We start from the raw sequence: 12,791 nt of genomic DNA, 5'->3' as shown, positions 1-12,791 counted from the left end.
GTAGCAGACCCTTCCAGGAACAGGACCTTCCTGCCTCAGCCTCCCAAGTACTGGAATCACAAGTGTGTGTGAGCCACCATGCCCGGCCAGTCCCTTTTTATTTTGAGACTGGGTCTAACTAAATTGCTGAGGCGGGCCTGGAACTTGCAGTCCTCTTGCCTTAGCCACCCAAATAGCTGGAATTAAAGGGATTAACTTTTTAAAAAATATGTTTTTCTATTTCTTTAGATTTTTTTTTTATGTGTGTGTGGTACTAGGTATTGAATCAAAAGGCATTCTACCTTTGAACTATACTCATAGCCCTGTCTTTTTTTTTTTTTTTTTTAATAAGTTTTGGAGGGCTTGGCTAAACTGCTGAGGCTGGCCATGAACCTATAATCTTCCTGTCTCTGCCTCCCCAGCATTGGGAATATAGGCCTGTGCCATCATAATTTTAATTGTAAAATTATTTTTACAATGAAGTATCAAAAATTCTTTTGATTAAGCTGGGCATGGTGATACTGGCTTGTAATCCCAGTACATGGGAGGCTGAGACAGGTTCGAGGACAGTCTCAAGTGGTGAGACTTCATCAACCTAGCGAGACTCTGTTTCAAAGTAAAAATAAAATAAGCTGGGCATGGTGGTGCACGTTTGTAATCCCAGTACTTGGGAGGTTGAGACAGGAGGATCACATAGGTTCGAGGCTACTTAGTGAGACCCTGTTTCTAAATAAAATATAAAATAGGTCTGGAAATACACACACACACACACAAAAAAAAAAAAAAAAAAAAAAATAGGGCTGGGGTTGTAGCTGGGAGGCAGTGTCCCTGGGAGTTCAATCTCTAGTGATACACACAGACATTCTCCTTTGATTTGAAAAAATAACAGGAAAAGTATCAATATCCTGGTTATGATAGTGTAGTGTAGTTTGCAAGATGTTACCATAGGCAGAATTAAGTAAAGGCTACACAAATGTTTCTGTTTTGTTTTTTGTGGTACTAGGGATGTAACACAGGGGCATTCTACATCCCCAGCCTGATTTTATTCGTTAATTTTTAAACAGGATCTCACTAAGTTGAGAAGACCTCACTAAATTGCTGAGGCTGGCTGTAAACCTGCGATCCTTCTGTCACAGCCTTCCTCCCAAATACTGGGATTATAAGTGTGCCACCACACCCAGTTTACATTATTTCTTATAACTGTACATGAATCTTTTTTTTTTTTTTTTTTTTTTTTTGGTGGCACTGGGGTTCCTGGAAGCCCTTCTACCTCCGGGCTATACTCCCAGACCTATTTTTACATTTTATATTTGGAAACAGGGTCTCCTAAGCCAGCACGCGCGGCTGGCTTAGAACCTGCGCGATCCTCCTGTCTCTGCCTCCCAAGCGCGGGAATTACAAGCGTGCGCCACCACGCCTGGCTCTGTACATGAATCTTAAAAATCATCTGAAACAGCCAGGCGTGGTGGCGCACGCTTGTAATCCCCGCGCTTGGGAGGCTGAGACAGGAGGATCACACAGGTTCAAGCCAGCCTCAGCTACTTAGGCTCTCAGCAACTTAGTGAGACCCTGTTTCCAAATAAAATATATATATTTAAAAAAAGGTCTGGGAATATAGCCCGGAGGTAGAAAGCCTCTGGGTTCTACCCCCAGTACCACCAAAAAAATAAATAAATAAATAAAAAGACTAAAAAAAAAAGGGCTGGGGGTGTAGCTGAGAGATACAGCACCCCTGGGTTCCATCACCAGTACTGCAAAAAAATAAAATAAAATAAAATCATCTGAAACTGGGTGTGGTAGCACATGTCTGTAATTCCAGTATTTGGGAGGCTGAGTCAAAAGAATGAGGTTTGAGGTCAGCTTCAACAAAATAGTGAGGCCCTCAGCAACTTAATGAGACCCTGTTTCAAAACAGAAAAATAAAATAGGGCTGAGGGTTAATTCGGAGGTAGAACACCCCTGGGTTCAATCTCTAGTACCAAATAATAATAATCTTAAAAAGGGGTTTAGGAGCCCGGTGTGGTAGCGCACACTTGTAATCCCAGCACTTGGTAGGCTGAGACAGGAAGATTGCATAGGTTTTAAATCAGCCTTGACTACTTGTGAGGCTCCCAGCAACTTAGTGAGACCCTGTTTCCAAATAAGGTATAAAATCGGTCTAGGAGTATAGCCTGGAGGTAGAAAAGCCCCTGGGTTCCACCCCCAGGACTACCAAAGAAAAAAAGGGAGGGGATTTAGGAAAGCTGGGTGTGGTGGCACACACTTATAATCCCAGTACTTGAAAGGCTGAGACAGGAGGATCAGAGGTTATGCCCAGCCTCAGTAACTTAGTGAGGCTCTCCAAAATTTAGAGAAATCCTGTTTCAAAATGAAGATTAAAATGAGGCTGGGAATATAGCTCAGTGCTACAATGTCCCTGGGTTCCATCCCCAGTACCCCCACCAATCTCAAAAAGTTCAACCAAAAAACGTCGTTACAAAAACAATTTAAGGCACTAAAAATTAGCCACAACTACCATTTCTGAAGAAACACAGGTCTGAAATATGTGGGATTTTGGAATCTTATTAGAAAACCATTGTACAGGCTAGGCATGTTGGCGCACACTTGTAGTCCCAGCATTCGGGAGGCTAAACCAGATGGCGGTTTGCGGACAGCCTCAGCTACTTAGTGAGGCCCTCCAAAACTCAGTGAGACCCTGTTTCAAAATAAAGAATAAAAAATAGAACTGGGGGTGTAGCTCGGAGGTAGAATGCCCCTGGGTTCCATCCCCAGTACTGCAAAAAAAAGAAAAAAAAAAAGAAAACCATTCTATCTTTTCGCTAGTACTGGGGTTTGAGCCCAGGGGTACTCTACCACAGAACTATACCTCCAGCCCTTTTGAGTGTTTTGTTTTTGTTTTTAGGGGCGGGTACTGGGGATTGAATTTATGGAAATTCTACCTCTGAGCTACATCCCCCAGGCCTATTTTTTTTTTTCCAGGTGTGGGGATGGGACCCAGGGAAATTCAACCTCCGAGCTACACCCTCTGCCCTATTTTTTATTCTTTATTTTGAAACCGGGTCTCACTGAGTTGCGGAGGGCCTCCAGTCTCAGCCTCCCGAACGCTAGGATTACAAGCGTGCGCCACCACTCCTGGCCCCCCCGGCCTATTTTATTTTTATATATATGTGTGTATTGTGTGGTACTGGGGATGAAACTTGGGGACATTCTATCCTGAGCTACAACCCCAGCCCTTTTTATTCTTTATTTGGAAACTGTTTCAAGTTGTGGAGGGCCTCGATAAATTGCTGAGGTTGGCTTCAAACCTGCAAGATCCTGTGTCAGCCTCCCAAGTACTAGGAGGGTACAAGTACCATGCCACCACGCCAGGCTCTCCTCAGTCCCTTTTTAACTTGATGATGATGAGGACTTTATGGTACTGGGATGGAATCCAGGGACATTCTACCTCTAAGCTACACCCCAGCCCTATTTTCTTCTTTTATTTTCTTTGTTTTTTTGGTGGTACTGGGGATGGAACCCTTCTACCTCTGGGCTACACTCCCAGACCTATTTTATATTTTTTATTTGGAAACAGGGTCTCTTAAGCCAGCGAGGCTGGCCTCCAACCTGCGTGATCCTCCTGTCTCCACCTCCCAAGCGTGGGGATTACAAGCGTGCGCCACCATGCCTGGCTTTATTCTTTATTTTTGAAACCAGGTCTCACTGAGTTGCAAAGGGCCTCACTAATTACCTGAGGCTGTCTGCGAGCCTCCTATCTCAGCCTCCCGAATGCTGGGATTACAAGCATGCACCACATGCCTGGCTTAAGCCCTCTTTAAAATATGTATATGTATGTGTGTATGTGTATATATATATATATATATATATATATATATATATATATATACACACACACACACACACACATACAGACACACACACACACACACGTGTGTGTGTGTGTGTGTGTGTGTGTGTGTGTGTGTGGTACTGAGGGTGGAACCCAGGGGTTTTTCTACCTCCAGGCTATATTCCCAGACCTGTTTTATATTTTATTTAGTAACAGGGTCTCACTAAGTTGTTGAGAGCCTCACTAAGTAGCTGAGGCTGGCTTCGAATCTCTGTGATCCTCCTGTCTCAGCCTCCCAAGCCCTGGGATTACAAGCGTGCACCACCACACCTGGCTAGCCCTTTTTAATTTTTGAGGTAGGGTCTTGCTAAACTGCTGAAGCTGGCCTGTAACTTGTGAGTTGCTGGGATTAGAGGTGTTCACCACCTCACCCAGCAGAAAACCATTCTAAATTGTGTGTCACTAGTGATTGAACCCAGAAGGTATTCCACCTCCAAACTATACCCAGCCCTTTTTATTTTTTATTTGGAAACACATTCGGTAATGATAGATTACAGAACATATTTTTTTCTGCTATAAACACGTATGTAAAGAAATTTGGGGTGCAGGGCGTGGTGGGGCATGCTTGTAATCCCGGCATTTGGGAGGCTGAGACAGGATCGTGGTTCGTGGACAACATCAATTACTTAGTGAGGCCCTTTGTAACTCAGACCCTGTTTCAAAGAAAAAGAATAAAAAATAGGGCTAGGGGTGTCGCTCAGAGGTAGAATGTCCCTGGGTTCCACCCACTATACCACAAAAACAAAAACAAAAGAACATACAAGCCAGGCATAGAGGCACAAGTTTATAATCCTAGCACCTGGGAGGCTGAGACCCCAAGTCTTGAGAGAAGGACCGTGGGTTAATGGTCAGCCTCAGCTACTTAGTAAGGCCCTTTGCCTAGTGAGACCTTGTTTCAAATTAAAGATTAAGTGGGACATGTGGTGCATGCTTGTAATCCCACAAGGGAAGCTGAGACTGGAGGATCACCAGTCAAGGACAGCCTCAGCAACTTACTGAGACTCTCAACAATTTAGTGAGACCCTTTTTCCAAACAAGAAATAAAATTTATCTGGGAGCTGGGCATAGTGGCATACACTTATAATCCTGGCACTTGGGAGGGTGAGACAGGAAGATCACAGTTCACGGACAGCCTCAGCTAATACTTAGTGAAGTCCTTCGCAACTCAGTGACACCCTGTTTCAAAGTAAAGAATAAAAAATAGGAATGGGGCCGGGTGTGGTGGCGCACGCTTGTAATCCCAGCATTCGGGAGGCTGAAACCGGAGGATGGCGGTTCGCGGACAGCTTCAGCTACTTAGTGAGGCCCTCTGCAACTCAGTGAGACCTGGTTTCAAAATAAAGAATAAAAAAATAGGGCAGGGGGTGTAGCTCGGAGGTTGAAAGCCCCTGGGTTCCATCCCCAGACCTGCCAAAATAAATAAATAAATAAATAAATAAATAAATAAATAAATTTTAAAAAATAAATAGGAATGGGGGTGTAGCTTGGAGGTAGAATGCCCCTGGGTTGCATCTCTAGTACTGCAAAAATAAATAAATAAATAAATAAATAAATAAATAAATAAATAAATAAATGGTCTGGGGATGTAGGTCGGAGGTAGAATGCCTCTGGGTTCAATTCCCAGTACCACACACAAACAAAAAAATAAAAGAATAAAAACATGGGGCTGGGGTGTAACTCAGAGATTGAGATAGAATGCCCCTGGGTTCAATCACCATTAATGAAAAAAAAAAATGTACATACAAACTGGGTATGGTGGCCCATACCTGTAATCCCAGTACTTAGGAGTCTAAGACGGGAGGATTACAGGTTCCTGACAAGCCTCAGCTATTTAGTGAGGCCTTCCACAATTTAGTTTCAAAGTAAAGGATAAAAAATAAGGCTGAGGGTATAGCTTGGAGGTAGAATGCCCCTAGTTTCAATCCCCAGTTCCAGAGGAAAAAAATAGCTTACTCTTATGTGGCTTTATCATTAAGGTAACACAATGATGAGAGGTATTTATTAACTTTGCAAAAAATATTGTACAAAAAAGGAACAAAAGCCAGATGTGGTGGCACACGCTTGTAATCCCAGCATTTGGGAGGCTGAGACCATAGGATTCTGGTTCACAGACAGCCTCAGCTACTTAGGCCCTTCACAACTCAGTGAGACCCTGTTGCAAAAACAGAAGAGTGTCTGTGAACCGCTGTAACTCAGAGGTAGAATGCCCGAGTTCCATTCTGTAATCCCAGCATTTGGGAGGCTGAGACAGGAGGATCACGGTTCTCAGACAGCCTCAGCTACTTAGTAAGACCCTTTACAACTCAATAAGACACTTTTTCAAAATAAAGAATAAAAAATTGGGCAGGGGGTGTAGCTCGGAGGTCAAATGCCTCTGGGTTTCAGCCCTAGACCCGCAAAAATAAATAAAATATAGGGTTAGGGTGTAGCTTGGAGGTAGAATGCTCCTGGGTTCCATCCAGGGTACACACACAGACACAAATACACACACACACACACACACACACGTGTGCATGTACACAGAATTAAGAACGTAAACATAGGATTTTTTTTTTTTTTTTTTTTTTTTTTTTTGGTGGTGGTACTGGGGGTGTAACCCAGAGGCTTTCTACCTCCGGGCTATACTCCCAGACCTATTTTTATACTTTATTTGGAAACAGAGTCTCACTAATTTGCTGAGAGCTTCACTAAGTAGCTGAGGCTGGCTTTGAACCTACACAATCCTCCTGTCTCAGCCTCCCAAGCGCGGAGATTACAAGTGTGCGCCACCACGCCTGGCTAAACATATGATTTAGAAATATGCAAATGACAGGTGTTGTGGCACATGCTTGTAATCCCAGTACTTGGGAGGCTGAGACAGGAGAGTCTCAGGTTCAAGGCCAGCCTCAACTACATAGTGAGGCCTTCTGCAATTTACTGAGACCCTTTTTCTTTTTTCTTTTTCTTTTCTTTTTTTTTTTTTTTGCGGTACTGGGAATGGAACCCAGGGGCATTCTACCTTGGAGCTACACCCCTAACCCTATTTTTTATTTATTTTTATTTTGAAACAAGGTCTCCCTGAGTTGCAAAGAGCTTCACTAAGTAGTAGCTGAGGCTGTCCTCAAACCACAATCCTGTTTCAGCCTCCCAAATACTGGGATTATAAGCATAAACTACCACACCTGGCTGAGACCCTTTTTCAAAATAAATATGTCTTGGAGCTGGGCATGGTGGTGCATGCTTGTAATCCCCACATTTGGGAGGCTGAGATAGGAGGAGCTCAGGTTCGCGGCCAGCCTAAGCTACTTAGTGAGGCCTTCCACAAATTAGTGAGACCCTGTTTCAAAATAAAGAATAAAAATTCGGACTGGGGTGGGGCTTGGAGGAATGCCTCTGGGTTCTATCCCCAGCACACCACACTACAAACACACACACACACACACACACACACACACACACACACACACACACACAGCCAGGACTGGTGGCGCACACTTGTAATCCCCGCGCTTGGGAGGTGGAGACAGGAGGATCGCGCAGGTTCTAAGCCAGCCTCGCTGGCTTAAGAGACCCTGTTTCCAAATAAAAATATAAAATAGGTCTGGGAGTGTAGCCTGGAGGTAGAAGGGTTTCTAGAAACCAGTACCAGTACCACAAAAAAAAAAAAAAAAAAAAAGAAAGAAAGAAAGAAAGAAAAAAAGAATAAGTCTTGGGGTATAGCTCAGAGGTAGAAAGCCTTTGGGTTCAATTCTGAGTACTAAAAAAATTAAGTAATTAGCAACAGAAATAACTAATAATTCAAGAGGCTGTGTCTGGGAGGTGGGACCAATGAGGACAGCTTCTTCATAAGCCTGGGATATCATCCAATCTCAACCCCCCACTTCTGGTACTGGGGGTTAAGCCACTGAGTACCACCCATAAACCCTTTAAATTTTATTTTTAGGCAGAGTCTTGCTACATTGCCCAGGTTAGTCTTGAACTTGTGATCCTCCTGCGTCAAGTTTTTGTAATTAGACAGCAACACTTCTTTTCTTTGTTTGCTGGTAGTACGAAGGATTGAACCCAAGGGCATTCTACCTCTGAGCTAATCCAGCCATATTTAATTAATTAATTAATTAGTGCTGGGGATTAAACCTAAGGCATTCTAACTTCAAGCTACACTCCCAGCCCTGTTTTGAATTCTTTATTTTGAAACAGGGTCTCACTTAGTTGCAGAGGGCCTAAGTAGCTGACGCTGTCTTTGAACCACGATCCTCCTGTCTCAGTCTCCCAAATTCTGGGATTACAAGTGTGCACCACCATGCCTGGCCCTTGATTTTTTATTTTTATTTTATTTATTTATTTATTTAATTTTTTTTGGGGGGGGTCTGGGGATGGAACCTGGGGGCATTTGACTACCTAGCTATTTTTTATTCTTTATTTTGAAACAGGGTCTCACTAAGTTGCAGAGGGCCTCACTAAGTAGCTTAGGCTGTCCGTGAACCGCAATCCTGCGGTCTCAGCCTCCTGAATGCTGGGATTACAAGCGTGCGCCACCACACCTGGCTTCCGGCCCTTTATTTTTTATTTTGAAATAGGGTCTCACTAAGTTACGGAGGGCCTAAGTAGCTGGGACTGGCTGCAAACCTTCCAATCTCCTGTCTCAGCCTCCCAAATACTGGGATTATAAGCATGTAGCAGCATGCCAGGCATAACTTTTTGTCTGGACTAGTGACCAAAAGACTCATACACCAGGAAGAATCACTAGAGTCCTGGATATCCAAGTCCAGGACTTTCTGAAGATCCTTAGCAGAAGTAGGCACTGTGCCCCAAATCCTGTCACTTCACTGCCAAATGTAGCTGAACCAGTGATTAAAAACATCCACCTTTAGCAGGGCCTGACTCAACACACCACTTGCCAGTGAGTCAGCCCAGGAAGAGCGTCACCCTGGGTGGGAAGAACAGTGTGGCTCCAGAGCAAGGAATGGCTCATGGGCCAGTCTGCCCTAGACCAGCGCTGGGAAGCAAAGCACTGGGGCAGCACGGGGCAGCATGGGGGTGCCCAAGCCTGGCTGTTACACAGGCCCTGCCGCAGAGCTGGGTGAAGCTGCTCTGAAGCCAGGCCTCTGCTGCACAGCCACGCTCCAGTCGACCCACATGGGGTAGAGGGGACGGATGGCAGCTCTTAAGAAGCAGCTCCCCATCTTATTTTTAGCCCAAATGGTACGTAAAGGGAGGGGTAGAGACAAGTGACTAGCAGCCATGGCTCTGGGCCAGGCAGCACTGGGCAACCTCAGGGAGCAGTCTGTCTGAGTGCTGTTGCTGAGCGTCCCCTTGAGCCCGGCACAGCAGCACTAAGGCCATCTCCCCTTTCCGCAGCTGCAGTGCTCTTCACAGGTATGACGGTGGCCCTGGAAACATATGTAAAGCCTAGTATACGGGGATGGCCTCAATACTATTCACTGACCACCTCCTCCTGAATGGCCTCTCAGGGAGCCTCCCCAAAGAAGGCAGGGGTGCTGGGTCTTCAGGCTCCATGGAGCAAGACAGCCCTTCTGGGATCCATGCCAAGGCCGTTTAAAAAAAAAAGGCCAAAAGCTCCAAACTCTAAAAACAGCTGAAAACCACCACAGAGAGCAATCAGTCTCTGTAAGTGCTGCTGCTGTCCTCTGTGGGTCTTGTGCATTTTTTGGGGGGGGTGGGGGGGCTCTGCCAAGCCTGCCTCTTCCCAGGGTCACCTCCAGCTCTCACCCAGCACCCCCCCAATTCAGGAGAGTCACTTCAGCAGCGGTTATCACTTACCTGGCACTAGCACAGGTGATCTTACTTGTCTTTGTTTATGCCAAGACCTCAACCAGACTGCATATTAAGAACACGGGCTGTTTTCTTTCTTCTGGTTCGTTCCCATACTGTATGGCAGTGTACCTGACCCACAGCATACCCTGACATGTTCCTAGAACTACAGGGCAGTGTGCTCAGTCAAGTGTCCTAGTATGACAGTCCCCACCTTTTTTTCTTTTTGTTGTACTGGGACATTCCACCTCCAAGCTACACCACACAGTTCCCCACCTTTTTATATTTTTTTCCGTGTCTGGGGATGGAACCCAGGGACATTCGACCTCCAAGCTACACCCCCTGCCCTATTTTTTATTCTTTATTTGGAAACAGGGTCTCACTGAGTTGCAGAGGGCCTCGCTAAGTAGCTGAGGCTGTCTGCGAACCGCGATCCTCCGGTCTCAGCCTTCTGAATGCTGGGATTACAAGCGTGCGCCACCACGCCTGGCTTTTCCACCTTTTTTGAAATAGGGTCCTGCTAAATTTGCCGAGTCTGGCCTCACACTTGTGACCCTCTTGTCTTAGCTTCTCCAGTACCAGAACTAGAGGAGATGTGCCACCATGCCTGGCTTTAGTACTAGGGACTGAACTCTGGGAAAGCCTACCTCTGAGCTACACTCCCAGCCCGTCCTATTTTTATTTTGGAATGGTCTCACTAGGTTACTGAGAGCCTTGCTAAATTGCTGAGGCTGTCCTCAAACCTGCAATCCTCCCGTCTCAGCCTCCCAAGTACTGGGATTGGAGACGTGTGCTGTCATGCCTGGCTGACCGTCTCTTTGACGGTCACATGTCTGTCTAGCAGCCCCGGGTCTCTCCTGGAGCCCCCACCTCGTCCAGCTGTCTCTTTGTCTCTTCCTCCATCCTTCGAATGTCGTCCATGGTCAGGTCGACCCACTTGTCAAGCCAGCAGAACAGCTGCCTGTGGAAGTTTGTGAACAGACGTTTCTCCTGCTATAAAGAGAAGGAACCAAGTTAGAACCCAGAGGGAGGGCTGCAGCCCTCCTGCCCACCCTCTCCATGCTAATGCCTACACTCCACTAGGGACACGGGAGGAGCGATACCTGGATCAGCCCTAGGTGAGCGGCCCTTGCCTTCCTGCATCTGACAGGTGAGGCTCCGCGGAGGAGGGAGCCCGGAGCTACTTGCTCTTTGCCCAGAACACTACCCACAGGCCGCCCGTGAGCTCTGAGCCAAGCTAAGGCCCCACATGACTGCCAGACTGCCTCTTTGTTTCTGGTGCCCAATGCCAGGTCACAACTAGCCGGCAGCTATGAAATGCGGCCTGAGAGTGTGTCTCTAACGTGTCAGAGGCTTAGGAGGCTATAAAACTCTTCTGGTCCGCCCCGCTGAGTGATTGAGGGCATGGGAGGATTTGGCTCACTGTGCCTCTTTGCCTTTTGGCTTCAAGAAAAGAGGAACTAAGTTTTATTTGTAGTTTAATCACAGTGAGTCCCTTGATTTTTTCCCCATCACCTACAGTAAAGTGACCCCGATGGGCAGGATTAAACTGTAAAATGGTTCGTGTGAGGAAAAAGTGGGAATATGGAGAAGGAAACAAATATTTGAATGCTGGCAACCCTAGAACACAGGTCACACAGGTGGTATGATCTGCTCTTGTTGGGCCAACACCTTCCACCAAGACACGCACGCACGCACGCACGCACGCACACCTCATCCTGGCCACTTACCTTATGTATAAAGTTTTCCACTTTGTTCTGTAGGCCCCACCACTTGAACTTGACAGTAACCAGTTTGTATGCACACATATATGGGCAGTCTTTCTGATTTACAAGTTCTTGCTGCATTAGAAACAGACCCAGAGGTGAGCTGGTAAGTAAGAATTAAGACCTTAGGCTGTCCCTTAGCCCAGCCCCTGCCATTCCCTCCTCCAGGAGGAGAGGACCACCCTCACCATGACCAGTGCCCTGGTGGTAGGGGTGTGAACTGCACCTTCCAATTTGGGCCCAAAGGTCCTCGGCCTGTTTTGATAGATTTAAATTTTGCTGGGTCTTCCTCTGCTTTGTAATCCTGAGAAGTTGTAGAATTGGGGTGAAAGGGCAAGGAGAGGGGGAGGAGAGGAAGAGAGACAGAGGGAGAGATCAGAGTTTTCATTAGAGTACACTTCACTGGAATTTTTTTTTTTTTTTTTTTTTTGTGGTACTGGGGGTGGAACCCATGGGTTTTTCTACCTCTGGGCTATACTCCCAGGCCTATTTTATATATTATTTGGAAACAGGGTCTCACTAAGTTGCTGAGAGCCTCGCTAAGTAGTCAAGGATGGCTTCGAACCTGTGCGATCCTCCTGTCTCAACCTCCCAAGCGCGGGGATTACAAGCGTGTGCCACCATGCCCAGGTTCATTGGAGTTCTTGATGCTGCTAGCCCAGAGCAAATATAGGGAAATGTCATAAACAGGATATAGTACTGTTTATATTTGCCTCAGAGAAGACTTCTATGTGATTTTCTCTGCCAAAGTTTGTCTTCAATGTTACCAATATAAAATTATCCACCGGAACCAGGCGTGGTGGCGCATGCTTGTAATTCCAGCATTAGGGAGGCTGAGACAGGAGGATCATGGTTTGAGGACTGCCTCAGCTACTAAGTGAGGCCCTTTGCAACTCAGTGAGACCCTCTTTCAAAATAAAGAAGAAAAAACAGGGCTGGGGGTGTAGCTCGGAGATAGAAAGCCCTTGAGTTCCTTCCCCTAGCTCACTTGTTTTAATAAATCTCTACTGGAAACGTTCAATGTCTAGAACCTACCCTCTTGTGCACTACTGCTCAGTCTCATTTCACTGACTTTATGCGTTTATTTCTGTGGTACTAGAGATTGAACACAGGGACATCCTACCTCTTTTTTCTTTATTCCCCCAATGACTAGGGATGGAACCCAGGGGCATTTTACCTCTGAGCTACACCCCCAGCCCTATTTTTTATTCTTTATTTTTTAAACAAGGTCTCACTAAGTTGCAAAGGGTTTACTAAGTAGCTGAGACTATCCACGAACCCACGATCCTCCTGTCTCAGCCTCCCAAGTCCTGGGATCACAGGTGCCCACCACTGCATCTGGCTACTATCACTGCTTTGGTCATCATAATGTGCAGCAGTGCAGCCCAACCTCCCACTCCTAATAT

General features: G+C 46.0%; 1 protein-coding gene across 1 annotated transcript in view; it reads right to left on the bottom strand.

The window, feature by feature from the left end:
- The window catches only part of PITPNA (phosphatidylinositol transfer protein alpha), a gene marked incomplete at both ends in the record, with an annotated part of 58,277 nt that overhangs the window by 1,791 nt on the left and 43,695 nt on the right, over positions 1-12,791 (bottom strand). The window contains 3 exons of the mRNA XM_080712806.1: positions 10,490-10,612; positions 11,350-11,460; positions 11,612-11,689. Of these exons, the coding sequence (XP_080568932.1) occupies positions 10,490-10,612; positions 11,350-11,460; positions 11,612-11,689 (312 nt within the window). The remainder of the gene's footprint in view (positions 1-10,489; positions 10,613-11,349; positions 11,461-11,611; positions 11,690-12,791) is intronic.

Source organism: Muscardinus avellanarius (genome assembly GCF_963383645.1).
Source record: "Muscardinus avellanarius genome assembly, chromosome: 16".
In the NCBI taxonomy this organism is placed as follows: domain Eukaryota; kingdom Metazoa; phylum Chordata; class Mammalia; order Rodentia; family Gliridae; genus Muscardinus; species Muscardinus avellanarius.
Note: the sequence above shows the minus strand (reverse complement) of the source record. Positions and strands in the feature narration are given on the sequence as shown.